At 41.5% G+C, this 27,907-nt stretch overlaps 1 protein-coding gene across 1 annotated transcript; it reads right to left on the bottom strand.

The window, feature by feature from the left end:
- Positions 1-39: 39 nt before the first annotated feature.
- Positions 40-27,907, bottom strand: LOC145359900 (uncharacterized). The gene is made up of 4 exons (XM_080214742.1): positions 27,656-27,907; positions 13,665-13,705; positions 8,056-8,093; positions 40-3,176 (listed from the first exon to the last, which is right to left on the bottom strand). Exons 1-4 carry the CDS (start codon positions 27,685-27,687, stop codon positions 2,940-2,942), a joined length of 348 nt encoding a protein of 115 aa, XP_080070868.1. The 5' UTR covers positions 27,688-27,907; the 3' UTR covers positions 40-2,939.

Here is a 27,907-nt window from a genome sequence, read left to right as displayed (position 1 = left end):
AGCGCTTGCTGCACAACAAATTCCAAATATTCACAACCCTTTGATTGAAGAAATTTATTTTCATCTCAGTGCTAAGTGATTGACCTCTTATCCTGAGACTGTCCTTGTGTTCTCAATTCCCCTGCTTGTGGGGTGGGGCTGGGGGTGGAATCAAACCCTGTATCTACCCTGTCAAATTGTTTGGTGGGGTGTTGCTACCCTGGCTATATTAATTACACTGGTCGTGTAAAATGCTATGGGAAGTCGAGGTGTAAAATCTAAATTAATTTTCAGGTAACGAGGTTCATTTTGAGCAATGGGAGATGTATATCAAGTGTGATTTCACACAAAGTTTGTAATAAATAAATAAAATGCTTTTGTCCTTAAACTACTTTTATCATTGAACTTATAGAATTCTTACAATTTGCCAGCACATTATAGATATTCTACATGGCGTTCGACTATTCTGGGGCATTTGTGTGAAACAATATTTCACTGTTTTCAAACTGAATCATCTATATAAGAACAGAAGTAACAACCGTGGCACTAAGTGAGGTAAAAATCAGACATGCAAAAATCTTCCAGCATTTGTACAAAATAAATCAAGAAAGCACATAATCCAGTCTAAACATCTGAACCAACTTTACCCTTTACAAGTTTGAGCCCAGGGACTAGATTTTAAACACTGGGTGTGAATTCCGGGTACTAGCCCATGCCCAAGCCGTAACGTTACCGTGACGTTAATGTTTAGATGTAAATGGCTTAAATGGGTAGAAGGTGAGCTCGTGCCTAGTTAGAGGCACTGAATGCCTCCAGAAGACAGGTACAGTCTACCTAGGCATGTTGAGAGTCAATCATGGAATCTTACAGTGCAGGAGGCAGCCATTCGACCCAGCAGATTTGCACTGACCCAGGCCATAACCCCATGCATTTACCCTAGCTAGTCCCCCCGACACTAAGGAGCAACTGAGCATGGCCAATCCATCAAACCTGCACATCTTTGGATTGTGGGAGGAAAACAGAGCACCCAGAGGAAACCCGTGTAGACACAAGGAGAATGTGCAAATTCAACATGGACAGTGACCCAAGCCGGGAATCGAATCCGGGTCCCCGACACGATGAGGCAGCAGTGCTAACCAACCTATTACCTAGATTGGAGCAGGGATCCTCAGAAGGCCAAGAGGCTGAAAGCAGCCACAGACAATAAGATTTGGTGCAACATTCATGCCAACTCTAGTTGGCTCCACCAATTTAAGCTACAAGCAGCTGCAGAGATAATTACAGGAAGTGGGGATGAGGGGTGTGTGTGCAGTAATCCCAAATTCATGTGCGCACCACTTTCAGACTCTAAAATAATTTTAAAAGTTCCAAACCTGAAGAGACATGCCCATTAGTGAGCTCTTTAATGAGCTGCTGTTAACTGGTGCTCACATTTCACACTCCCTCTCTTACCACAGACTGTCTCAAAAATACAAAACTCTCCTAGAGGCATTGGGATTCTGAGATGCCCTTCGGAACCATTATTTTCAAATTATGCCCACAGTGTCGCAACACCACGTTGCTTTTGAATATCCAGCCCCAAGCCATTCAGAAAAGCATAAAATATTGGTACTTTGTAAAATTGCTATATTTACAATCTCTGTACACAATCATTGCAGTGCTCATAACACAGGTTACGGCACAAATATTCAGATAATGCATTGACAAATAAGGACTAATCAAGTGCAAATTCATCCTCATGCACATTGTAGCTTACTCACATATTGAATCCTGATGGAAAAGTATATCCTACCCAATGAAACAATCACACGTACAAAGAACAAGAAAGTTATTAAAACTCATTTTCTGAAAACTTTAAGGCTTTCATTCCAGATCAGATGTCGGTTCATTTTATCAGAACTTGTCCACTCTTAATATATCCACATTATGTTAACATAATACTCTACACTGATAAGTATTGTGTGTACATCCTAGAAGTGTGATAAAATGTCATTTGGCATTGTGCATGTAGAATACAATAGGACATTTTCAGGTTTTAAAAGAATGCCAACATTCCATATATTTAATATTAACTCAGGTCAATGAACAACCTAAAGAAAATGATGTCAGTGAGCATGGTGTTCTGATTTGAAGAGAAATTGAATTTTGCCTTCTGTTTTTGTATCTAAAATCAGCGGTGAGCACTTCATGTATAGTATGGGTCAGGTACAGTGTAAATGCTTGTCTCAGCTAATGTATTTTAAACCCAACATCGGGGGGAAAATGTTGCTCCACTCCTCCTTAGATCATCCATCATTTTACTTGGAGCAGTAATTAAGTGCTAAATTGTGGGCAGTTGCAAAAACTGGACATGGACCTAACAGTAGGTAATGCAAGACTGCCCAAAACTATTTAAAATAGGACTCTTAGCATTGCTAGAAAGCAGCATCTTCTTACATTACAATGCTGATAGGAATTGGGGGAAAGCCAAAACACATCTAACGGTAGAAAATCTTCACACTCAGTTTACGATAGTGCTGCAACCTCTCAATTAAATTACTGCCTTTGAGATGCCTAAAAGTGCTTAAGTATTTATTAAATATAAACTGTGTTCAACAGGGAAAATGGTTTGAAGATTTAAAAAAATGTCATGCCATGGTTTAACAAATGTAAACATTCCAAAAGATGAACTTCTCTAAGTCTTACATGCTGTGTAAAAGGCACATCATAATAAGAAACCTGTTTTAAGAATTTTCATCTAATGATCTATCAGAAAGGTATAGTATTATGAGTGTGTCGTAATGGAGGTATTTTAAACTTTTGTCTATTCGTTAGGTCAAATAAACAGCGGCAAAAATATATTAATTTGCTGAAATCTAAAATATTGTTTTGACAACCAGTTTTGTATATTTCAACTGCTAGATTAATGTCCTTTTAAGAAGATAGAAGAAACATTTTTTCTATACAACTTTAGTCTAGGCTTATACCAGAGTCCCATTTTTTCTGTCATATTTGATCACGGGTTTGAAGCTGATAGTTGCATATTCTGTTGCGTTTTCTTTTTGCCGGGCCTTAACTTGCTTGAGCGTGCGCCGAGATCCATGTTGGATCACCTGAACTTCAGCATAATGGACATCTTCCGGCTTCTTTTTATTCACTACAGCATATACTGGCATGTCAGGAGCTACTTCATCGTAGGGATGAGAATCTTTGCATACCTTTGTGGAAATAACAAGATATGAAAACCATAATCCCGCAAAACTGAAAAACATTTTTATATGTCGCAATATTATGTTTGATGTATGTTTGAAAAATCGGAAGCACAGAATTTCCCAATTAAAGTATTTCTGGAGAGCAAGGCATTACTACAGAAAAGTAAAAGTGAAGAAACTATTATATATTTAAGTGGTTGCATGATTGCATTAAGAGCCATTCACATTATTTGATGGTGGTTTCACTGGGGTGCTTCTCAGGCTGCTACCTTGTTCCATTTTGTACACTGTACAGATGACAGTGTCAGCAATAAACCTTGTTATTTTGAATCTGTGTGCAAACCAGATCCTTTTCTTTGTTTAAAACCCACAACCCCTAACATAGTTAGGGCATTAATTCTCTCTCTAATATTATCTGCTATTTATAAACACTGTCTTGCCAACACTTCAGTACAAAACAGGGGGAGTGACATCTTTGTATGTTCCTCGAATGAGACATCAAAATAAAAGCTCTTTCTGTCCATTCAGGTGGATTTAATTGATCTGATTTAAGAATACGGACTTTTCTCAGTGTTCTAACATTCTTACTTTAACCAACACCAATCAATACAAGCACATCAAGTAGTCATTCATCTAATTTACTGCTTGTGGAACCTTTCTGAACAAAATTGACTGCTGCATTCATTCAAACATTTCAGAAGATTAATCTACTAGATGTGAAGGATATCACTGATGTGGGTGGCAAAAACAAACTATATAAATGCAATTTCTTCCACATTTTGTCTTATTTTTACCCACTTAATTCCTTCAAACCTTCCTTCATGTTTTCCTGTTATGGATAGAGAACTGTGTATTTATCCTATTAATATCTTTTTTTCAGTCCAAAATCAGATAGCAATATCATTCAAGTAACCTTGATAAGCACACTAACTTCAGAATCCTTAGTGTGGAAGAGGTCATTTGGCCCATCGAGTCTGCACCAACTCTGACAGAATATCAGGCCCTCTTACCGCATCCTATCCCTATTAAACATGGCTAATCCATCTAACCTATTCATCTTGGGACACAAAGGGGCAATTTAGCCTGGCCAATCTACCTAACCAGCACATCTTTACCTCTACTTTCTCAGGAAGCTAAGGAAATGTCTGCTACGACTCTCACTAACTTTTACAGATGCACCATAGAAAGCATCCTTTCCAGATGTATTACAGCTAGGTATGGGTCCTGCTCTGTCCAAGACCACAAGAAACTACAAAGGATCGCAAATGAAGCCCAGTCCATCACTCAAACCACCCTCTCCCCATTGACACTGTCTACACTTCCCACTTCCTCAGAAAAGCAGCCAGCATAATCAAAGACCCCACACACCCCACACATACTCTCTTCCATCAGGAAAAAGATACAAAAGTCTAAGATCACATATCAAGCAACTCAAGAACAGCTTTTTCCCTGCTACCATCAGACTTCTGAATGTACCAACCTTGATCTTTCCCCATACCCTAGCTATAACTGTAAAGCTACATTCTGCAGTCTCTCCTTCTCTACGTACGATATGTTTTGCCTGTATAGCATGCAAGAAACAATACTTTTCACTGTATACACGTGACAATAATAAATCAAAAATCTTTGGACTGTGGGAGAAAACTGGAGCACCTGGGGGAAACCCACACAGAAATGGGAAGAACATGCAAACACCAGTCACCCAAGGCTGGAATTGAATCTGGGTCCCTGGCACTGAGAGGCAGCAGTGCTAGAAATGTGCCACTGTGCCACCTATAACTCTCCAGGCCAGAAACACCAGTTTTTCAGATTTTTTGAGAAGACACCAGCAACATGTTTCTACAGTAATTAAAACAGAAAGTACTGGAGAAACTCAGCAGGCAGTTCTGAAGAGGTCATAATGGACTCGAATTATTAACTCTGTTTCTCTCTCCACAGATGCTGCCAGATTGGCTGAGTTTTCCCAGCAATTTGTTTTTATTACAGATCTCCAGCTTTGGGAGCAGAAACATGGAAGGTGCACCAGTCTGTATGAGCGAATCAATTTTTGTTACAACTTTATAATGTTTTATGACTGTTTTAGGTAAATATTGACATGCATAGTTTTCCAGTTCATAAATCTGTGGTTAAGCATTCTAATATCACTCTATAAATTCAGAAAATTCTGAAATGACTTTGTCCCAGACATTCTGGATTGGAAAGCTTACACTGTACATATTATTCTCATGGTCATCATAGAATCTCTGCAGTGCAGAATGAGGCCATTAGGCCTTCCAAAGTCTGCAGTGATCACAATCCCACCCAGGCCCTATTCCTGTAACTCCACATATTTACCCTGCTAATCCCCCAGACACTAGGGTCAATGTAGCATGGCCAGTCAACCTAAACTGCACATCTTTGGACTGTGGGAGGAAACTGGAGCACCCGGAGGAAACCCACGCAAACACAGGGAGAATGTGCAAACTCCGCATAGACAGTAACCCAAGGCCAGAACTGAACCCAGGTCCCCGGCAGCAGTGCTAACCACTGTGCCGCCGTGCTGCCCTAATTTACGAATGCAAGACAAAATTAAAATATTCTTCTTATAAGGACTTGCACCTTTTAACCCCCTGTCTTTTGGCTTTGTTTTGCTCAACTTGGCTCTCTGTACCCTTAAACAAAGTGAATTTAAAAACTCTTTAAATTGTGCAGCACTTTACTTGCATATGTAATTGATTTTTTAAAGAAGTTTTCCACACAATATTTGTTACTTAAATGATAATAAGTCTTTGTCCTAAGACCTTCAAATGAATCACAAAAGGTCAGCAAGTACATAAAGCAAATAATTAGGAATTTAAATAGAATGTTGACCTTTATTGCGAAGGGTGGGATATATAAAAAGGCATGTCTTACTACAGCTGTACAGGGCATTGGTGAGACCTAGAGTATTGTGTGTAGTATTAGTTGCCTTACTTAGAAAGGCACTCACGGACACTGGAAATGGTTCAAAGATCGACTCTCTGGTTCCTGGAATGAAGGAGTTTGTTTCATGAGGAAAGGTTGAGCCTATACTCGGACTTTCTAAGAAAGAGAGGTGATCTTATTGAAACATATACAATTCTGAGGAGGCTTGACTGGGTAAATGCTTAACAGATGTTCCCTGGCGTGGAAACAGCTCCACAACACTGAAAAAAAAGGGTCTTTCATTTAAGATGGAGATCATTAGTGTTGGAATTCTCGCTCTCTGAACAGTGGAGGCCGGATCATTGAATATATTCAAAAGATTAAGATAGACAAATTTCTGATTGACAAGGGAGTTGAGAGCTATGAGGATGGGGGCTGAGTGGTAAACTGAAGTTAAGACCAAAATCAAATCAGCCATGAAAATATGGTTTCTCACCAGCTTTAACAGATGCACCATACAAAGCATTCTTTCTGGTTGTATCAGAGTTTGGTTTGGCTCCTGCTCTGCCCAAGACCGCAAGGATCTACAAAAGGTTGTGAACGTAGCCCAATCTATCATGCAAACCAGTCTCCCATCCACAGACGCTGTCTACACTTCCCACTGCCTCAGCAAAGCAACCAGCATAAGTAAGGACCCCACGCATTCTTTCTTCCACCTTCTTCTGTCAGGAAGAAGATACAAAAATCTGAGGTTGCGTACCAACCAACTCGAGAACAACTTCCCTGCTGCTGTCAGACTTTTGAATGGACTTATCCTGCATTAAGTTGATCTTTCTCTACACCCTAGCTATGACTGTAACACTACATTCTGTGCTCTCTCATTTCCTTCTCTAAGGATGGTACGTTTTCCTGTATAGCGCGCAAACAATACTTTTCACTGTACGTTAATACATGTGACCATAATAAATCAAAAGGCAGAGCGGGCTCAATGGGCTAAATGGCCTACTCCCCCTATTTCTGATAATGTGTCATATAAAACAATTCCATCTAGATTTAAATATTTCTAACAACAAAACATTTTGCAGTGTTGTTACTTTTAACAGCATAACTGTGCTCCCTGGTTCCAGATTTCTCCACAACAGGGAACATCCTTTCAACATTGAGCCTGTCAAGCCTCCTCAGACTCTTGTATGTTTCAATAAGATTACCTCTTCTTAGAAACTCCACCGAGTATAGGCTCAACCTTTTCTCATGGAACAAACTCCTTCATCCCAGGAATCAGAGAGTGAACTTTTGCTGAACCATTTCCAGTGCTAGCATATGCCTAAGTGAGGTGACTATTACTATACACATACCCTAGGTCTCACCAGTGTCCTGTACAGCTGTAGAAAAGCTTTTATGCTCCACCTCTTGCAATTAAGGTCAACATTCCATTTGCATTCATAATTACTTGCTTTACGTACATACTGACCTTTTGTGATTTATTTTAAGATTCTAGGACAAAGGCATATCATTTAAGTAACAAATATTGTGTGGAAAACTTGCAAAAAGTGATTACATATGCAAGTAAAATGTAAAGCTTTTATTTATTAGTCACAAGTAAGACTTACATTAACACTGCAATGAAGTTATTTGAAATTCCCTTAGTCGCCACACTCCGGCGTTTGTTCGGGTCAATGCACCTAACCAGCACATCTTTCAGACTGTGGGAGGAAACTGGAGTGTCTGGACAAAACCCACACAGACGCGGGGAGAATGTGCAAACTCGACACAGACAGTGACCCAAGCCAAGAATCGAACCTGGATCCCTGGCGCCGAGGGGCTGCGGTGCTAACCACTGTGCTGCCCACACTGCACAAGTCAAAAGAGTCATTGGGAGTTCTCCCAAAGTGCAATGTCTGCCTTCACCAACTTTTAATGACTGCGAGCTCGCTCGGTAAAAACGATCATTCAGAATTATTTTAAGCTTCCATCTTTAATCTGTTTTGTACATTATTATTACCTGTACACGTTTACCATCTCTTGCCCTGGTTCCGGAAACTACAAAGAAGAACCAAAAAAACCAAATTAGTTTCATACCTGAAAGAAATAAGAAATTTTGAAAAATTGATTTACACATCTGGCTGAAATCTTTCCCCAGTCAGAAAAGTCTCGGAGTTTGGCACCAATTCCAGGCCCCGTCCCTACTTAGGTCAGCAGTATGACTGATGGCTGATTTTTACAGTTGTCCAATTTGAGATGGGCAGGTTGGTCCTGGAGATTCGAGATGAGGACAAGGCAGCCCACTGCCAGGGATGGAGGTGGCCTTCCAATGGGAGCCTTGCTGTGCCCAAGCAGAGCATTCCCGAGGGAAGCATTTGAGTTGCCATCAGCACCAGCAGAGTGGGTTAGACCCGCGAGGTCCATGGCAATCAGACATAAACTTACCATGTGGAATTCCTGGAAGTGGATAAGTCAAGGGAAGAAAGCAGCTGTATCATCTTCAGCATACCTTCCATCTCCCGCGTAGCCATCTCCTTCCACTTAAGATATGAAATTTGGTGCGTGTCCCGCCCAATTCGGGGACAGGAACTAGCACAATGCTTCACTGAAGTTAGCAGATCAAGGCACAAAATACTGGACATTAAGTTGTGTAATAAAAAGTGGCTACGTTGACCAAAAATAGACTGCCCAATACAAAACCAGACATCTGACCACCCTACTCAAAAGGATTGGTTCCTCTCTTCAATTCCCTAACTCTGGCTTTTTCTGATTTATCATAGAATCCTACAGTGCAGGAGGTGGCTATTCGGCCCATCAAGTCTGCACAACCATATTCCCACCCAAACTCTATCCCCATAACCCCATGCACTTACCCTAGCTAATCCCCCTGACACAAAGGGGCAATTTGGCATGGCCAATTTGTTTAACCCACACATCTTTGGATGGGTACAAATCTTTAAACATTTGTAGTTGTTGAAATTAGAGAATTATTTGCCAATCAACACCCCGCCCCCCCAAATGACCTTCTCTCCGAATGGAGACGAATATTGCTCTGTGCTATATTAGGGGATGACAATACTTGAAAAAAAAATGGGTATGAACTCTTATGCGACTGAGAGTGCCACCATATTTTACACTAGAATTTCCAGCCCATATAGACACTGCAATAATGCTGAGATCTAAATGGATTGGAAATAATGAGAGGATAGTCAAAGGGAGACCAATTACAGAAAAGCTGCAGTGGGAAATCAACTTTTAAAGCACCAATGCAAGATGCCACAACTCATTAGTTATTCTTTAAGAAAGAATAGTTTCACCAAATTTGCCTAATAACTGTTTCAACTCTGATAAACAAATGATCATATTTGGGTGTGGTTAGCACTGCTGCCTCACAGTGCCAGGGACCCAGGGTTTGATTCCCACCTTGGATCACTGTCTGTGCAGAGTCTGCATGTTCTCCCCATGTCTGTGTGGATTTCCTCTCAGTCTGAAAGATGTGCTGGGTAGGTGCTTCTCCCTCAGTGTACCCGAACAGGTGCCAGAGTGTGGCGATTGGGGGATTTCCACAGTAACTTCATTGCAGTGTTAATGTAAGCCTACTCGTGACACTAAAACAAACTTCAGACCTTTTTACTGCACGAGGGTTTGCTTTAATGTTGCTGTCGCAACACTGTTACATGACTGCGGCTGGACACAGCCTTCCAAAACTCAGACATGAAAAGAGGCACTCAAAACAACTGATAACTATTGGTCAGTCTACAGCTAAATATATTTGACAAATGATCAATTTTTAGTGCACCTACCACTGGAACTGGTGCTCATCTTATCAGAATCAACCAACTTCTCTGCCAAAACTCTTTTTTCTTCTTTGCACACTCAACACATTTGTTCCACCTGTTTAAAAATCTCCCTTTTTTTCTGATCAGTTAATTTTGTTTGAAAGCTGGAATAGTTGTAATACCCAATTCTAGCCACCTGGTAGCACTAATGAGGAAGGAAAGAACATGTTAACTTTCCTAATGGGTGTACAGTGACACCAAATGGTCGGGTTTAAATGATGCAACGCGTTTTAAAAGTTGAAGAAAAACTTGCACTATTATAGATTAGAAGGTCACAGGCCTGAAACGTTAACTCTGTTTTTCTCTCTCCACCAGACCTGCTGAGCATTTCCAGCATTGGGTGTTTTTATTTCAGATTTCCAGCATCTGGAGTATTTTAATTTTTCTTAACTTTGGCCAGAATAATCGGAAGAGTTTTCCAGCGCAGTGCAAGTACTGCATTAAGTGCTCTTCCCACAAGAGAATGGGAGTTTACCTCAGGGCACTGGTCCCCTTATCTAAGGGGAGATATACTGGCATAGGAGGCAGTCCAGCGAAAGGTCACTAGGTTGATCCCAGATACGTAGGGATTTTCTGATGAGAGGTTGGATCTGTACTCATTAGAGTTTAGAAGAATGAAGGACAACCTGATTGAGACATACAGGATTATTATTAGTGTCATCTGACTTCATTAGTAACTGTGTAAAAAGAAGACTGTGTGCCAAAGAAGCAAATCCACTTGTTTCCCAACTGGAAACCATGGATGAACAGTGATATCCACAGGGAAGTCCAGGTCTGAGGCGTTCAAGTCAGGCGACCCTGACCTACACAAGAAAGCCAGATATGATCTGCAGAGATCCATCAAAGATGCCTAAAGTCAGTACCAAATCAGGCTAGAATCCCAGGCTAGCCACACAGATTCCCGCCAACTACAGCAAGGTCTGCAAGATGTAACAGGCTACAAGATGAAGGCAGGTAAAATTGCCGACTCCAACGCACCCCTCCCTGATGAGCTCAATCCATTCTGTGTCTGTTTTGAGCAAGAGGTCAGCATTAGCATGTCCTCCATCCCTGAAGCCTCGGGTGGATCTGTATCCGAGGTCACCACTGCCAATGTCGGAGCAGCCTTCTCAGAAGTCAACCCACGCAAAGCAACTGGCCTAAATGATGTACCCAGACGAGCACCTGGATTCTGTGTGGACCAGCCGGCAGAGGTATTCACAGACATCTTCAACCTCTCTTTACATCAATCTGAGGTCCCTATCTGCTTCAAGATGACAATATCATCCTGATACCAAAGAAAAGCCAGGTAGCGTGCCTTAATGACTATCATCCATCATTATGAAGTGCTTCAAAAGGTTAGTCATAGAGTCATAAAGTCCTAGAGGTTTACAGCATGGAAACAGGCCCTTCGGCCCAACTTGTCCATGCTACCCCCTTTTCTTTTAACCCCTAAGCTAATCCCAATTGTCCACATTTGGCCCCTATCCCTCTATACCCATCATAGCCATGTAACTGTCCAAATGTTTTATAGTCATGGCACAAATCAATTTCTGCCTCCCAGACTGCCTAGATTCACTGCACTCTGCCAACTACCTGGCCCTGCACTCAACCCTGGAACACCTAGGTAACAAAGACATCTACGTCAGACTCCTATTCATAGGCTACAGCTCAGCCTTTAACACCATTATTCCTGTGAGACTCATCTCCAAACTTTGTGACCTGGGGCTCGGCACCTCCCTCTGCAACTGGATCCTAGACTTCCTAACCCACAGACTGCAGCCAGTAAGGATAGGCAGCAACCACCTCCTCCATGATCATCCTCAAACACCGGTTCTCCACAAGGCTGTGTCCTCAGCCCCTTACTGTACTCCTTACACACCTCTGACTGTGTGGCCAAATTCCCCTACAACTCGATTTTCAAGTTTGCTGATGACACCACCATAGTGGGTTGGATCTCAAACAATGATGAGACAGAGTACAGGGAAGAGAGAATCTGGTGAACGAATGTGACGAAAATAATCTCTCCCTAAATGTCAACAAAATGAAGGAGATAGTCACTGACTTCAGTAAGCGTAAAAGGAAAGCACGCCCCTGTTTACATCAATGGGGACAAAGTAGAAATAGTCAAGAGCTTCAAGTTTTTAGGTGTCCAGATCACTAACAATCTGTCCTGGTCCCTCCATGCCGATGCTATAGTTAAGAAAGCCCACCAACATCTCCACTTCCTCGAGAGACTAAGGAAACTTGGCATGTCTGCTACAACTCTCACCAACTTCTACAGATAGATCATTGAAAGCATTCTTTCCAGTTTTATCAGCTTGGTATGCCCAAGACTGCAAGAAACTACAAAGGGTTGTAACGAAACCCAGCCCATCATGCAAACCAGGCTCCCATCCATTGACAGTGTCTACACTTCCCAGTGTCTCAGAGAAGCAGCCAGCATAATCAAGGACCCTGAACATACTCTCTTCCACCTTCTTCCATCAGGAAAAAGATACAAAAGTCTGAGGTCATGTACCAACTAACTCAAGAACAGCTTCTTCCCTGCTGCCATTACACTTTTGAATGGACCTACCTCACATTAAGTTGATCTCTTTCTACACCCTAGCTATGACTGTAACACGACATTCTGCACTCTCCTTTTCTTCTCTATTAACAGTATGCTCTGTCTGTATTGCGTGCAAGAAACAATACTTTTCACTGTATGTTAATACATGTGACAGTAATAAATCAAATCAAATCAGGGGATTTGACAGGATAGATGCTGAGGTGTTGTTTCCCCTCGTGTGTGTCTAGGACCAGACAGCTTAATCTCAGAGGTCACCATTTAAGACAGAGATAAGGAGGAATTTCTTCTCAGATTAGTAGAAAAATCTGTGGGATTCCTTACAGCAGAAGTATATTCAAGGCTGAGAAAGGGAATCAAGAGTTATGGGCACGGTGTGAGGGCGGCACAGTGGCACATAGTTAGCACAGCTGCCTCACAGTACCAGGGTCCCAGGTTCAATTCCAACCTCAGCTCACTGTCTATGTGGAGTTTGCACATTCTCCCCATGTCTGTGTGGGTTTCCTCTGGGTGCTACCTCGCTAAATATATTTAAGTCACGAGTAGATAGGTTTTTGACAGACAAGGGAATTAAGGGTTATGGGGAGAAAGCGGGAAAGTGGAACTGATCCACTTCAGATCAGCCATGATCTTATTGAATGGCGGGGTAGGCTCGAAGGGCTAGATGGCCTACTCCTGCTCCTATTTCTTATGCTTCAGTTTCCTCCCACAGTCCAAAGATGTGCAGATTAAGCTGATAGATCAATTTAGCATAACCATAGTGTCAAAGGATGAGGTAGGGTAAATATGTGGCGTTACTGTGATAGGGCCTGGGTGGGTTTGTGGTCAGTGCAGACTTGATGGGCTGAATTGCCTCTTTCTGCACTGTAAGGATTCTATGGAAGGCAGGAAAGTGGAGTTGAGGATTATCATATCAGATCAGTCATGATCTCATTGAATGGTGCAGCTCACATGATGGGCCAAAAGGCCTTCTTTTACTCCTATGTCTTGTGGTCACACTCGACCACTAGAAACAGACCCCTAATCCTGGGTGAGTAAAATGGATAATAGGAACAACTGTCAGTAGTGGAAGAGATAAAAATGAATGACAAAGAAACACCACAGAAAAATAGCATTAAGACAATAATTCATCGACTTGAAATGTTAATTCGGCTCCACATTTACGCTTGTGTTTCCAATGTTCTCCATTCTTGTAATAAAACTAAATGAACCAATTAGTTACTGCTTCTCCAAATCACTCACCTGTGTTGTTCTCTTTTGTTTTACTTTTTTTGGATTTGTTCCTGTTGGGAAAAAAATCTTAAGTCAGTTTAATTTTGTAATCAGAATTCTTTGTTTTTATACATAATTTCAGAGGGCATACCGGGAATAATTTTACTATGGATTTTGTATTGGCACACGTTAAAGGGTGTTGGGTGATAAGCCTGCTCATTGATAAGCCCCTGGAAAAATTTCAGCAGTGGGTTTTTTTTCAAAAACTCATTTATGGGATAAGGGTGTCACTGGCTAGGCCGGCATTTATTGCCCATCCCTAATTGCCCTTCGAGAAGGTGGTAATGAGCTATCTTCTTGAACTTCTACAGTCCCTATGATGTAGATACACCCAAGTGCTGTTAGGGAGGGAGTTCCAGATTTTGACCCAGCGACGGTGAAGGAACAGTGATATAGTTCCAAGACAGATGAGTGACTTGGAGGATAACTTGCAGGTGGAGTGTTCCCTTGTCTTTCTAAATAGTAAAGGTCGTGGGTTTGGAACATACTGTCTAAGGAACCTTGATGAGTTCCTGCTTTGCATCTTGTACACAGTACAGGCAGCTGTCACTGTGCGTTGGAGTGAATGTTTGTGGATGAGGTACCAAATAAATGGGCTGCTTTGTCTTGGATGGTGTTGAGCTTCTTGAATATTTTTGGAATGCACTCATTCAGGCAAGTGGAGAATATCCCATCACACTCTGATCAGTGCCTTCTAGATAGTGAATGTGCTTCAGGGAATCAATGGTGAGTTACTCACTGCAGGATTCCTAGTCTCTGACCTGTTATTGAGTTCACAGTATTTATATGGCTAGTCCAGTTGAGTTTCTGGTCAATGCTAACCTTAGGATGTTGCCAGTGGGTGGGAGAATTTTATAACCTGAGGAGGAGAAAATCCTTGGAATGGTGGAGCACATGGGTTTCCTTCCGGGACCCACAGGAACACTCCAATTTATTAGAGGGAAAATGGCACAGAAATAGACCATTCAACCTAACCAGTCCATGCTAGGGTTTATATTCCACTCAAACCTCCTCCTATCTTTTCTTACCTAAATCTGGCATCAGAACCATTTATTCCCTTCTTCCTCATATGCTTATCCAGTTTCTCTATGCATCGATACTATTTACTTCAGCCACTCCCTGTGGGGGTGAGTTTCGCATTGTTGGCATTCTTTCAGTAAGGAAGTTTCTGCTGAATTCCCTATTGGACTTCCTGGTGAATATCTTTTATTATAAACCTCTCATCATGCTATTTCCCCAGAGGAAACATTCTCTGCCTTATCAAAACCTTTCATAATTTTAAAAATCTCTATCAGGTTACTGCTTAGTCTCTCCTCCACCCCTCCCCTTCCCCCAAGACAGGAGACGCAGCCGGTCACCCTTTCCTTCCTAATGAAACCCAGCATATTTCTGGTATCATTGTTGTAAATTTCTTTATTCCCTCTTCAATGCCTTTATATCCTTTATCGGGGTACAGCTGCCTCACAGCGCCAGGGACCCGGGTTCAATTCCCAGCTTGGGTCACTGTCTACGTGGAGTTTGCACGTTCTCCCTGTATCTGCGTGGGTTTCCCCCGGGTGCTCCAGTTTCTTCCCACAGACTGAAAGATGTGCCGGTTGGGTGTGTTGGGCCCGAAGTGTGGTGACTAAGGGAATTTCAGAGTAATTTCATTGCAGCGTTAATGTAAGCCTTACTTGTGACTAATAAATAAAATTTAACTTTAACGTGGTGACCAGAGGTGTACTGCAAGTGTAGTCCAAGCAAGGTTCTACACATTTAGCACAACTTATCTTTTTCAATCCTATCCCTTTAAAATTAAAGCTTAGTGATTTTTTTTTAAAATGGTCTATGGTGCAACTGTTTTCCTCTACCTCATACAGACTTTGCTTGGTCCCCAAGGGCACTAAACAAAAATAGTAAACACAGCTGAGCCACTTTGGTCCATTCCTTGGCGGAACTGAGCCAGTGCAGAAGGCATGGCTGCTTCTCCCCTCCAGTCTCAGGTTAATATTGAAGTCTGGCTCAATTATGTCATTGGAACCCAATCTACATATTTAATTTACAATAACGAGATAGAGAATCTGGTGAAATGGTTCAATGGCAATAACCTCTCCCTCAACGTCAGCAAAACAAAGGAGCTAGTCAACATCTTCAGGAAACGTAGTGGAGGACATGTTCCTGTCTACATCAATGGTGCTGAAGTGGAAATGATTGAGGGCTTCAAGTTTCTAAGTGTTCAGATCACCAACAACCCGTCCTGGTTGCTTCACACCAATGCTATAGTTAAGAAAGCCACCAATATCTCTACTTTCTCAAAAGGCTAAATTTGGCATGTCCATTACAACTCTCACCAAACCAGCCTCCCATCCACTGACTATCTACATTTCCCACTGCCACAAGAAAGCAGCCACCATAATCAAAAACCCTACGCACTTCAGACATTCTCTTTTCCATCTTCGTCCATCAGGAAAAAGATACAAAAGTCTGAGATCACATACCATTCAACTCAAGAACAGCTTCTTCCCTGCTGCCATCAGATTTTTGAATGAATGTACCATATATTAAGGTAATCTTCCTCTACACCCTAGTTATGACTGTAACACTCTATTCTGCACCCTCTCCTTTTCCCCTTTGTACTCAACGAACAGTGTTGTTTTGTCTGTGTAGTATGCAAAAAACAATATTTTTCACAGTATCCCAATACATGTGACAGTAATTAATCAATTCAATTAACAAAGGACCCAGTCAACTTTAGGCAAGTGCCTTTGCTACTTCATATAAAATTAGTCAGTCAATGAACAAAAGCCAGGGACAGGTAGGCAACACACACAGTTCCAATGAAAAGTCATCAACCCAAAATGTTTACTCATCTTCCTCTCTCTCTAGACCTGTCACCCATTCCAGCATTTTCTGATATTCTTGCGATTTTCCTGGCTCTGTTTTAACTGTTACCGCATTTTCCCAATGTTGCGACAGTGTCCAAACTTCCAAAACACACAATTACAAAGCATTTTGGAATGTCCTGAGAACGTGGAAAATCTCTATATGAAGACAAGTTCTTTCTTTCAAACATCAACTGTTGGCGTTCCATCAGTTGTAGTTATTCTGTAGCTAATGTGCAATTATCATTCTATTGACATAAATTTAAGTTTGTGGAAAATTCTTCATATGTATCCTAGAATTTGCAGCCCTGCAATAAGGTCAAATGTATAATCTGAGCACCTTAGAGAGGGTAAGAAGATAATAAAAAGATAAACCAAAAGCAGCAAAACTGAAGGGAGGAAGTGAACGATATTTTTTGTTTGGGTCAGTAATGTATTAATTGAATATTGTTAATATAAAAACTAAGCAATTAGGAGTAAATTGAGTGTTAGATCAAGGCATCAAGATGCTCTATATGTACTCAAGATATCGCAAAGGTCAATGATGTACTTCATTGCAGTGTTAATGTAAGCCTTACTTGTTACCAAAAAAAAGCTTTCATTTTAGTCATTGTTGTAATGTAGCAGCCAATTTGGGGCAGCGCTGCTGCCTCAAAACCAGGGACCTGGGTTTGATTCCCAGCTTGGGTCACCGCGTGCACAGACTTTGCCTGTGTCTGCGTGAGTTTCCTCCACGTGCTCCAGTTTCCTGACACAGTCTGAAAGACGTGCTGGTTAGGTGCATTGGCCTGAACAGGCACTGGTGTATGGCAACTAGGGGAATCTCACAGTAACTTCACTGCACTGTTAATGTAAGCCTCACTTGTGACTCATAATTAAATAAACTTTAACTTTAAGCAAGCTCCCACAATCTGATAATGGCCAGATAATCTGTTTCTGGTAACGTTGGTCGAGAGGTCAATATTGGCCTGGATAACCCTTACCCTTTTGTAAAAATAGGGCATTGGGAACTTCACATCTGCCCAAGAGGGTTTAACTTCTCACCTAAAGAAACACCTCTGACAGTGCTGCACTCCCAACAGTATAGCAGTAAGAAAAATACATAGGCTGGGATTGTCTGATCAATCGCACCCCACTGCGCTGCAACCAAAGATGGAGAATTTGGCACTCAGCCAATCTCCATTCACTGCACAGAATCCAGAGATCAAAACGTTCTGACCCAATAGTCAATAGGACTAGATACTGAGCCATAAACAAGGTTTAGGAAAAGCGATTGAAAGCTTGTTTTAAAAAAAAAGAGTTTGATGACATTTTAAAATTCAGGACATTTAGGCTGGATATCCCAGAGGACAGGGCTGAGGTCACTGAAGGCTGTTACCAATGGTGAGAAAGTTTGCATAAAAAGGCCAGAGTCAGAGAAGCCAAAGGATACCAGAGGGAATTTAATCTACAGATTGGTTACAAAGTTGACATGGGGGAAAGACACAGATTGATTCGAAGATAAGAATGCAGATCTTTGGGGAACAGTAAGATGTGGTGTGATATATATACAGATGGGATTTGAACATAACAAAAAGGGAAAATGCTAGAAAATCTCAGCAGGTCTGACAGCATCTGTGGAGAGAGAAGAGAGCCAACACAGTTAGAAAGACCATCATTTGAACAGAGTTTCTCTAGCATTTTCTGTTTTTGACTAGACAAGCTAATGGGTCAAAGAACAAAGAAAATTACAGCACAAGAACAGGCTCTTCGGTCCTCCAGGTCTGTACCGACCATGCTGCCTGACTGAACTAAAACCCCCTACCCTTCCAGGGACCATATCCCACTATTTCCATCCTATTCATGTATTTGTCCAAATGCTCCTTAAAAGTCAATATCGTTTCTGCTTCCACTACCTCCCCCAGCAGCAAGTTCCAGGCACCCACCACCCTCTGTAAAAAAAAACTTGCCTTATACATTTCCTTTAAACCTTGCCCCTTAAACTTATGCCCCCTAGTAATTGACTCTTCAACTCTGGGAAAAAGCTTCTGACAATCCATTCTGTCCATGCTCCTCAATCTTGTAGATTTCTATCAGGTGGCCCCTCAACCTCCATCGTTCCAGTGAGAACAAAGCGAGTTTCTCCAATCTCTCCTCATAGCTAATACCCTCCATTATCAGGCAACATCCTGGTAAATCCTTTCTGCACCCTCTCCAAAGCCTCCACATCTTTCTGGTAGTGCAGCGAACAGAATTGAACATTATATTCCAAGTGCGGCCTGAGGTTCTATAAAGCTGCAACGTGACTTAGCTAAATTGAAGCCTTTTCAATCGCTGGGTCAGAAGGCCAAGGTTTCATTCCTATGTTAGCAGCTCACAATCTAGGCAAGCACTGAGTCCTGCATTGGCACAGATGCCATTTCTTGGGTGAGATATTAAACCCACATCCTGTCTGCCTGTTTCAGTTGATACTAAAGATCTCCTGGCACTATCTGTAGAAAAGCCGGAGCTTCTCCCAACATTCCTCCCTCATTCACTGCCACAAAACACAGATTAACTGGTCATTCCTTTAATTCTGTTTGTGGGAAGCTAGCATGGAATGTCTGCTGTGTTTGTACAATTATCAAATCCAAAGAAATACTTGCATGTGAAATCACTGCATGACAAGGTGCCATATAGATGCACGGGTTATCATTTAGAGTAACAAGAGTGGAAGGAGGCAGCCTTGTTTAGTACATTTGGGAGTTTCCTAAAAATCTGGTGATGGGGGGTGCTGAATATTTTAAAAGATATGTGAACTACCAGGGAAAATATTATCCCAACTGCTTAAACACAGTGGAAAAACTTAATTTATTCTGCAAGAAAAAATGCACAAGTCATTAACGGCAAACAGCAAAGTCTTAGGTTTAATAAATAATGCCCGCTTAATCGACTGGAATTCCAGTGGGAATGTCATTAAGATTTTAAACAGAAGTCTTTAAAAGATGTTAGTTCAAGAAATTAATGTTAATTAGGTAGCAAGATTTAACAGTAGTAGTAGTTGTTTTAGGTTTATTAGTATCACAACTAGGCTTATCTTAACACTGCAGTGAAGTTAGTGAAAATCCCCTAGTTTGTTCAAGTACACAGAGGGAGAATTTAACACGGCCGACGCACCTAACTAGCACATCTTTCAGACTGTGGAGGAAACACATGCAGACATGGGGGAATGTACAAACTCCACACAGGCAGCGACCTAAGCCAGGAATCGAACCCGAGTGTCTGGCGCTGCAAGACAGCAGTGCTAACCATTGTGCCACCGTGCTGCCTTCATAACTTGGAACGTTACCTCTGTTTCCCTCTCCACAGATGCTAACAGACTTTTTATTCCAGCATCTGCTGGAGGCAAGTTAAATCAGAGCATTCAAAAAAAGAATTGACTGTTATCTGAAAAGGGAGAACATGCAAGAGGTAGTGATGGCCTTGTGGTATTATCGCTGGACTATTAATCCAGAGACTCAGCCAATGTTCTGGGGACCCGGGTTCGAATCCTGCCATGGAGGATGGTGGAATTTGAATTCAATTAATAAAAATATGGAATTAAGAATCTACTAATGACCATGAAACCATTGTCAATTATTGGAAAAACCCATCTAGCCCAAAATTAATTCACTAAAGTCCCTTTTAGGGAGGAAATCTGCCATCCACATCTGATCTGGCCTTCATGTGACTCCAGAGCCACAGCGATGTGGCTGACTCTCAACTGCCCTCAGGCAACTAGGGATGGGCAACAAATGCTGGCCAGCCAGCGATGCCCATGTCCCATGAATGAATAAAACAAAAAAGTTGGGGGAGGAGGTAGAAAAGTTGCTCGTTTGGAGAGCCAGTGCAGGCATGATGGGCCTAGTGGGTCTTTTGTGCTCTAACAATTCTGTGAATACCTGAGACAAAAGGGAATGGAAAATTATGGAAAATATTGTTCCAACATCTGCTCTCTGAACATCACAGCCAAGATACAGTCCATGACAAATGTGACATCAGTCTGCCTTTAAGAAAGTTTTTTTTAAAAAGTGTGACCTCTGCAGCTCACAGCTTCAGTAATGCCTCTGTTGCCAGTTTGACTATGATGAGTCCTGTTATTGCTATGTAAATGGTAGATGTGGTTGTTTGTGTTTACTCTGGGATTAGTTTTACAATCCAGCATTGTTAGGAGGACAGTCGTGTGTTTTTGGCCAAGTTTTTTTTTCCCATTTTCAGTTTGGAGCTGCAGGTTTATATTTTTAAGCTTTAGAAGGGAAAGAAGCTAAAAAAAAGTGTTTTCCCTCTCTCCCTGTTGTTTTGAAAATTTGGTTGGTTAGTTGAGAACAAGATTGTGCTTTTCCAAAAGGGTGAAAATCTGCTGTTGTTGGGGGCTGGACCAGAGTCTTTTGGGAAGCTGTCTTGTCTTCAAGCTGTTCTGAGTCTCGAGAGCATTTGACTGCAGAATTCAACTTAACGGCTTCGATCCCAGTACTACGTGAGCACTTGTCCACTCGACATTGAGCCTGTTTAAGGGGTTTTGGCTAAAGGGCGATACAGTGGTTAGCATTGCTGCCTCACAGCACAGGGGAGCCAGGTTCAATTCAGGCCTTGGGTCACTGTCCGGGAGGAGTTTGCACAGTCTCCCTGTGTCTGCATGCATTTCCTCCAGGTACTCCGATTTCCTCCCACAGCCCAAAGACACGTGTATTAGGTTGACTGGCCATGCTAAATTAACTCTAGTGTCAAAGGGATTAGTAGGATAAATATGTAGGGTGACGGGAATAGGGCCTAGGTGGAATTGTGATTGGCCCATCGAGTCTGCACCAAATGGCTTCCTTCTGCACCATAGGGATTCTATCTAGCTTGGTATGATTGGAACATTGTAGATATCTTTGTTAAAGGTTATACATGATTAGTAAAAATTTTTATCAATTACAAATAATTTTCTTACTATATATATAAAAACTATATTCTTAAATAAATTGTTTGATAAAAGCTCCCTAGTGATTCTTTTGAATCAAAACTGAAGGGAAACATCTCATGCTTATCCTAGCCAATTCAAGATGCAAAACTTATGAATCAGACAGGCTTCATAAAACACTTGCGTTTCTAACCTGAACCATAACAGAAAGAAAGGCCCAAAAGATGAGAAGGGAAGGGTAAAAGAAAAAGTATTATAATGCAACATCAATATCAAGTACATTAACAGCGATTATGATACTGAACAAGGGGCCTTAACTGATAGTATGACAACCTGGATTCAAATCCCACCAGAGCAGGCAGAAAATTTAAATGAATTAAATAAATCTTCAATAAAAAGTATTCGTAATGGTGACCACATAACTCTAAAGATGTGGAGATGCCAGTGTTGGACTGGAGTCGGCACATCAGAAGTCTCACAACACCAGATTAAAGTCCAACAGGTTTATTCGGTATCAAGAGCTATTGGAGCGCTGCTCCTTCATCAGGTGAGTGATGTCACCCGAGACCCACCTGATGAAGGAAGAGTACTCCAAAAGTTCGTGATACCAAATAAACTTGTTGGACTTTAACCTAGTGTTGTCACATTTCTTACTGTGCATATAACTCTAGATTGTTGCAAAAACATCTGGTTCACTAATGTCCTTCAGGGAAGGAAAACTGGCCATCTTAAGCTGGTCTCATCTGTGTACTCTGGAGCCTTCAGCTTGGGTTTTAAGAAGATAGCTCACCACCTTCTCAAAGTAATTAGGAATGGGCCCTGATGAAGAGTCACCCAGGCTCAATTCTCTCTCCACAGACTTGCTGAGATTTTTCAGCATTTTCTGTTTTTGTTTCCCATTCCAGCATCTGCAGTATTTTACCTTTACCAATGGGCAATAAATGTTGGCCTTGCCAGTGATGTCCAAAATCTCACAAACAGATTTTAAAAATCCAAATTTTATCTTTTAGGGTGTTGGTATCTCCTGGGACTATTTTTTTCTGTGGACCAAGTATAAATATTCCAACCTCACCAAACAGTAAGCTAATTAGCAACTAACTCCAGCTCCATGGTATCAAACCACAAAAGGAATATACTGCACAGTTAAAACCATACTTAATTAATTTAACAAATTAATTTTAACACATGGTGCAATCAGGATAAATTAAGACGGCCCATGGGATCTGATTTGTATCCCATTCCTGGCAGTAACCATCACTCAGAACGGGTGATAGATCAAGTCAGCTGACTTGTGGGATACAAATCATAACCATGAGACAAAGAATGCATTCTGCACAATGAAAAAACAAGCCTAATGAATTGAAACTTCACTTTCTTGAGGAGAATAGAAGTGAAAATGGCCACCACCATCATAGGCAAACCCTTCAGATGCTATATTTCCCTGCCTAAAACTTTGAATGAAATTTTCCTCAAATGGCACCTCCCACTCCAGCCAAAGTCAATGAGCTTTTGAATGGCTCACTGCAGCCCCAGCAGCCCCCCCCACCCCCCTCAGTGGCCATATAATTTATCCCTTTATTTCCAAATGCCTTGCCACCTTTTTCCTCACCTTCAACACACTACTTCTTACACATTGTGTGTTTAATTTCCTTCCCCCGTGACACCCCCAACCCAAATTCTTTGACCCTTTTCTTGACATCCACCTTTCAAAGTGTTGTGAAGTGTTCTTGTATGTGTAGAATGCTAACTAAATGCAAATTGCTATTGTGTAATGTTCATAAGTTCATAAGATATAGGTGCACAATTAGGTCATTTGGACCACCAAGTCCATTCTGCCATTTGATCATGGCCGACATGCTCCTCGTCCCCATTTTCCTTCAACCTGTTACCAATTAAAAATCTGTTTACTTCTCCTTACATATACTCACTATCCCAGCATCCACTGCATTTTGAGACATTGTGGGATGTGAGATATTTAGAGAAATGGATTACAGATTTTTGCATTTGATTTGTTAAAAGAGGTTTTGTTATCAGTTGTGCTGGCAGAGGAGGAATGGGCATCTCCTGCTGATGGTAGCTGAGGAATTGGTTGTTGAAAACCACAACCTTGCATTTTATGATGCAACAAAACACAACAGTGTGTTATTCTGTTTGCATTTAAATGCAATCAGCTCATCTTTCAATTATAGACTACAATAACAATAACTTGCATTCATATAGTGCAGTCAACATAGTGAGATGTCCCACAGCACTCCATAGCAACATTATCAAAATTTGACACACGGCTACATAAGGAACTATTAGAACAGCCGTCCAAAAGAGGTAGTTTTCTAGAGGGAAGGGGAATGTCTTAAAGGAAGAAGAGGGGAAAGATTTAAGCATGCAATTTTAATCCTTGGGCTCCCAGTAGCTGAAGACACAGCTACCAAAGACTGCATAAGCCCAGAATACAACTGATCCTGTTATACAGGTCAGTGCAGATGCCACAGTAGGTCGAAAGTTCGTGAATTATTTTTAGATCTTTTTTCAGAAGTTTTTAAAAAAATTTTGGATAGTTACTTGGCATGACAACAACTTGCAGCTAGCAACAGTGGATTTACAAATTTGGCCCTGGCCATTGCTGACATTCAGAAAGCCATGAAGAACTAGTGATATCTGAAGATGAAATGTCAAAGCAGTCCGTTGCTAAAAGCTTCCCCATGCTGACAGTTGATGCCATTCACACATCTCCCTCTGGATGAAGCACTCACTACCAGCTGTTAAATTATTTGAAAGCAGATATTTATTGGGTTTGCTTGTAAAATTTGCCAAATGTACGTCAACATCTTTGTGATTAGACATGGGAACTTTATCCCTTCAGGTTTCCACATTACGTTCATTTCTCTAACCCCGGTAGTCGTACGCTGAAATATTAAGACAAGTCAGTTTCCTGCCGGGCAAATCTTTAACTCCAATTTAGTGTTTTCCCCATAGCTAAGTTCACATTTTTAAGTTGAAGGTTTATTTATTAGTATCACAAGTAGGCTTACATTAACACTGCAATGAAGTTACTGCAAAAATCACCTAGTCACCACACTCAGGCGCCTGTTCGGGTACACCGAGGGAGAACTTAGCACAGCCAATGCACCCAAGCAGCAGGTCTTTCGGACTGTGGGAGGAAACCAGAGAAGAAACCCACGCAGACACAAGGAGAATGTGCAGACTCAGCACAGACTGTGACCTAAGCCCAGGGAATCAAACTCAAGTCCTTGGCACTGAGAGGCAGTAGTGCTAACCACTGTGCCACCGTGGGAAATTATTAGTGGTCCTCTTATTTTACACATTGTGACACCAAATCATAGAGTTGTTAAAAGGAGCAATGCTAACGTTAAACATGTTAGCAGCCAGAAACAGACAGCTTTAAATATTGGAATGATACAGGACATTCATCTATTGTTACAGTCTTGCTATCAGTCTCAGTCAAGCTGCATTTGCCAAACTCAGCACTTGGGCCATAGCTGCTGCATTCATATACATGTTGCAATATGCAGATCACTGTTCATTCAAACATTACTAAAAGTATAATCTAGTACGATAGAACTTACAAATATTTAAAGAAATAAGTCTAAACTAACTCCAACAATTGTGCTGTTTCGGCATGAAAACAAGACCAATGGTACACATTGATAGAGGCAACAAACATCATGGAGGAAGTGAGGGATAGTTCCCAATACACCAAACTAGTTCTCACCTTGTGGAGTTTGGTGACATTAAATAAGAACATTTCAGATATTGTTATATACACAAGTTTGAGTTTTCATGTAACATACATTAAAGAGGGCTTTAAAAGAGGAATTAAAAGATGCATCACCAACCAAATTGCCATAAAATCCAGTGTTGCATAATGTATTAGTTTTATCTTTGTTTTGATAAGACAAGAAACACATTCAAGGACTGCATTGGCTGGGATGTGATTTTTCCACTGTGGTTCCGAATTCTTTTATACTGTTTGTTCTAGGTTATTCCAAGAATGGCATTGGACTGGCAAATTCCCCACTGTGGGCTTTTTATTAAAAATGTAGGTTATTAATGAAAAAATTTTTTTTTGTAGCCATATCATGATAACAACCACACCAAAATACACCACTGCATCATTTGCAGACAATACTGCCTTTTCTAAAGGGGAAGGTAAGAAGGCACAGATTGAAAATAAAAGCAAAGTACTGCAGGTGCTGGAAATCTGAAATAAAAACAAAATGCTGGAAGAACTCAGCAGGTGTGACAGCATCTGTGAAGGGAGAAACAGTTAATGTTGAGTTTGGGGAGGTGGTGGTGTAGCTGTACTGTCACTGGACTAGTAATTCAGAAACCCAGGGTAATCCTCTAAGGACTCAATTTCGAATCCTACTATTGGCAAATGATGGCATTTGAATTCAGTAAAAATCTGGAATTAAAGAAATATCCATGAAACCATTATCAATTGTTGTAAAATCCCATTTGGTTCACTAATATCCTTCAGAGAAGGAAATCTGCCGTCCTTACCTAGTCTGGCCTACATATGACTCTAGAGCCACAGCAATGTGGTTGCCTCTTAAAATGCTCTCAGGGTTGGACAATAAATGCTGACCCAGCCAACAGCATCCACATCTCATGAACTAATTAAACAAAAGCCTGTACTACTGTTCTTCAGACCTCCTTCAATTTCAGAATGTTTGCCAGATAAGTCAAAAGCAATACAAGAAAATCTTTAGGATTTGGAATGCACTGCCTTACAGATTGATGGATAGCGACTTGTAGTTCCATTCATAATGGAATTGGATAAATACTTGAATGAGAAACAAAACTCATGGAAACAGTGGGACATAGGATATCTAGACCCCTCTTTAAATGAGGTTGCACAAATATGGTGGATCAAATGGCCTCATTCTGTACTATGATTCTACAAGAAAGTTTGCCCAAGACATGAAGAAGTCTAAGTCTGCATGCATTAGGTGGAACAGTTGGAAGCTTTTTCTCAGGGCAGAAATGACAATTACAAGGGGGCACAAGTTCAAGATGAGGGGGGAAAGGTTCAATGGAAATGTGAGGGGGAAGTTTTTTTAAAAAAAACAGAGGATGGTGGGGGCCTGGAATGCACTGCCAAGTGAGGTGGTTGAGGCAGATACATTAGCCACGTTTAAGACTTATCTGGATAGACACAAACGGGGAATAGAGGGATATAAGCAGTTGGTCTAGATAGGACAATGTGATGGGCACAGGCTTGGAGGGCTGAAGAGCCTGTTCTTGTGTTGTACTGCTCTTTATTCAGATACATTGGATTAATAGAATAACGTCATTTTGCACTTGAAACGTTGGGCCAAATTTTCCGATCTCACCCGCTGCTGGAATTTTCCAGTCCCACTGCAGTGAATGGACATTTGGCTAAGCACCAAATTCCCCATTCTCACTGGTAGCAGTGGCTGTGTGGCGTTAATGGTCCAGCCATTAACTTTATTCCACTTTCCAAAGATACTAACAGACCTGCTGAGATTTTGCAGCATTTTCTAGTTTTATCATAACATCAGCAGTGTTTTGGTTTGGGGTTAGTGAATACAAGGTCCCTGTTGTGTTAGAGGCATTCTACACCCCTCCCCCCATCACACCCACCTTTATCCCAGGTTCTTCACACTGTTTACCCATTGACAAACCAACCCAACCCAAGAAGCAACCAGACAGGGTGAGACTTAAACTCATTATTAAGCTTATTAACCTGTAGCTTTACCCCTCCCGAAAAGGGCTTGAAACGCCAGTCGACAAATTCACCTTCCGAGGCAAACTTTTCATCCCAGCCATGTACGAGTGTAGAAGCATAAACTTCCAAGTAAAACCGGTCACTTCCAACAGTTTGATACAAGACAAAAACATAAATAAAAGTTGGAATTCCTTCCTAGCTAAAGAGCAACGCGAGGGAACTTAAGGACATTTAAAAAGATGAGTCAACTCCTAATCACTGAATTAAACTTAGTATTCTTGTCTCCCCCCCCCCCCCCCCCACGTAGCCTTTTAAAAAAGTTCGAGGAACTGAGAGAGTTCGGTTCTGTAGCAATTCCACCAGGAAATGGGGGGGTTAGATAGAAAACCTAAAGTAAGCCAGCAAACTGGCTTTCACAGGGGGCTTGCTACGCAGCTCCGAGAAACTCTTAAGCCGCCCAAGTGAAATGTAGGAAAAGAAAGAAGCTTACCTTCTTGTGCAGAGCTGGAAGACGTTACCCATTGCCTGCTCGGCGCTGCGCCATGGACGCTTCCCCGCCGCTCTCGCAATCGCGTCTCAGTTACACCGACTCGCCAAAGTCCGCGACTTCTCTCGTTTCCTTGTTTGCCGCAGGCTTTCGGCGCAGCGGCGGCGGAAAACCCAACCTGGAGCTCACCCAGAACAACCCACAACCCCACCCAGAAAAAAACAAGGTTCTCGCAGCTGCAGGTGTACAATCTAC

The sequence above is a fragment of the Carcharhinus amblyrhynchos genome, chromosome 29 (genome assembly GCF_965287045.1).
Source record: "Carcharhinus amblyrhynchos chromosome 29, sCarAmb.v2.hapA, whole genome shotgun sequence".
Taxonomy (NCBI): Eukaryota; Metazoa; Chordata; class Chondrichthyes; order Carcharhiniformes; family Carcharhinidae; genus Carcharhinus; species Carcharhinus amblyrhynchos.
This window is presented reverse-complemented; position numbering and strand designations above follow the sequence as displayed.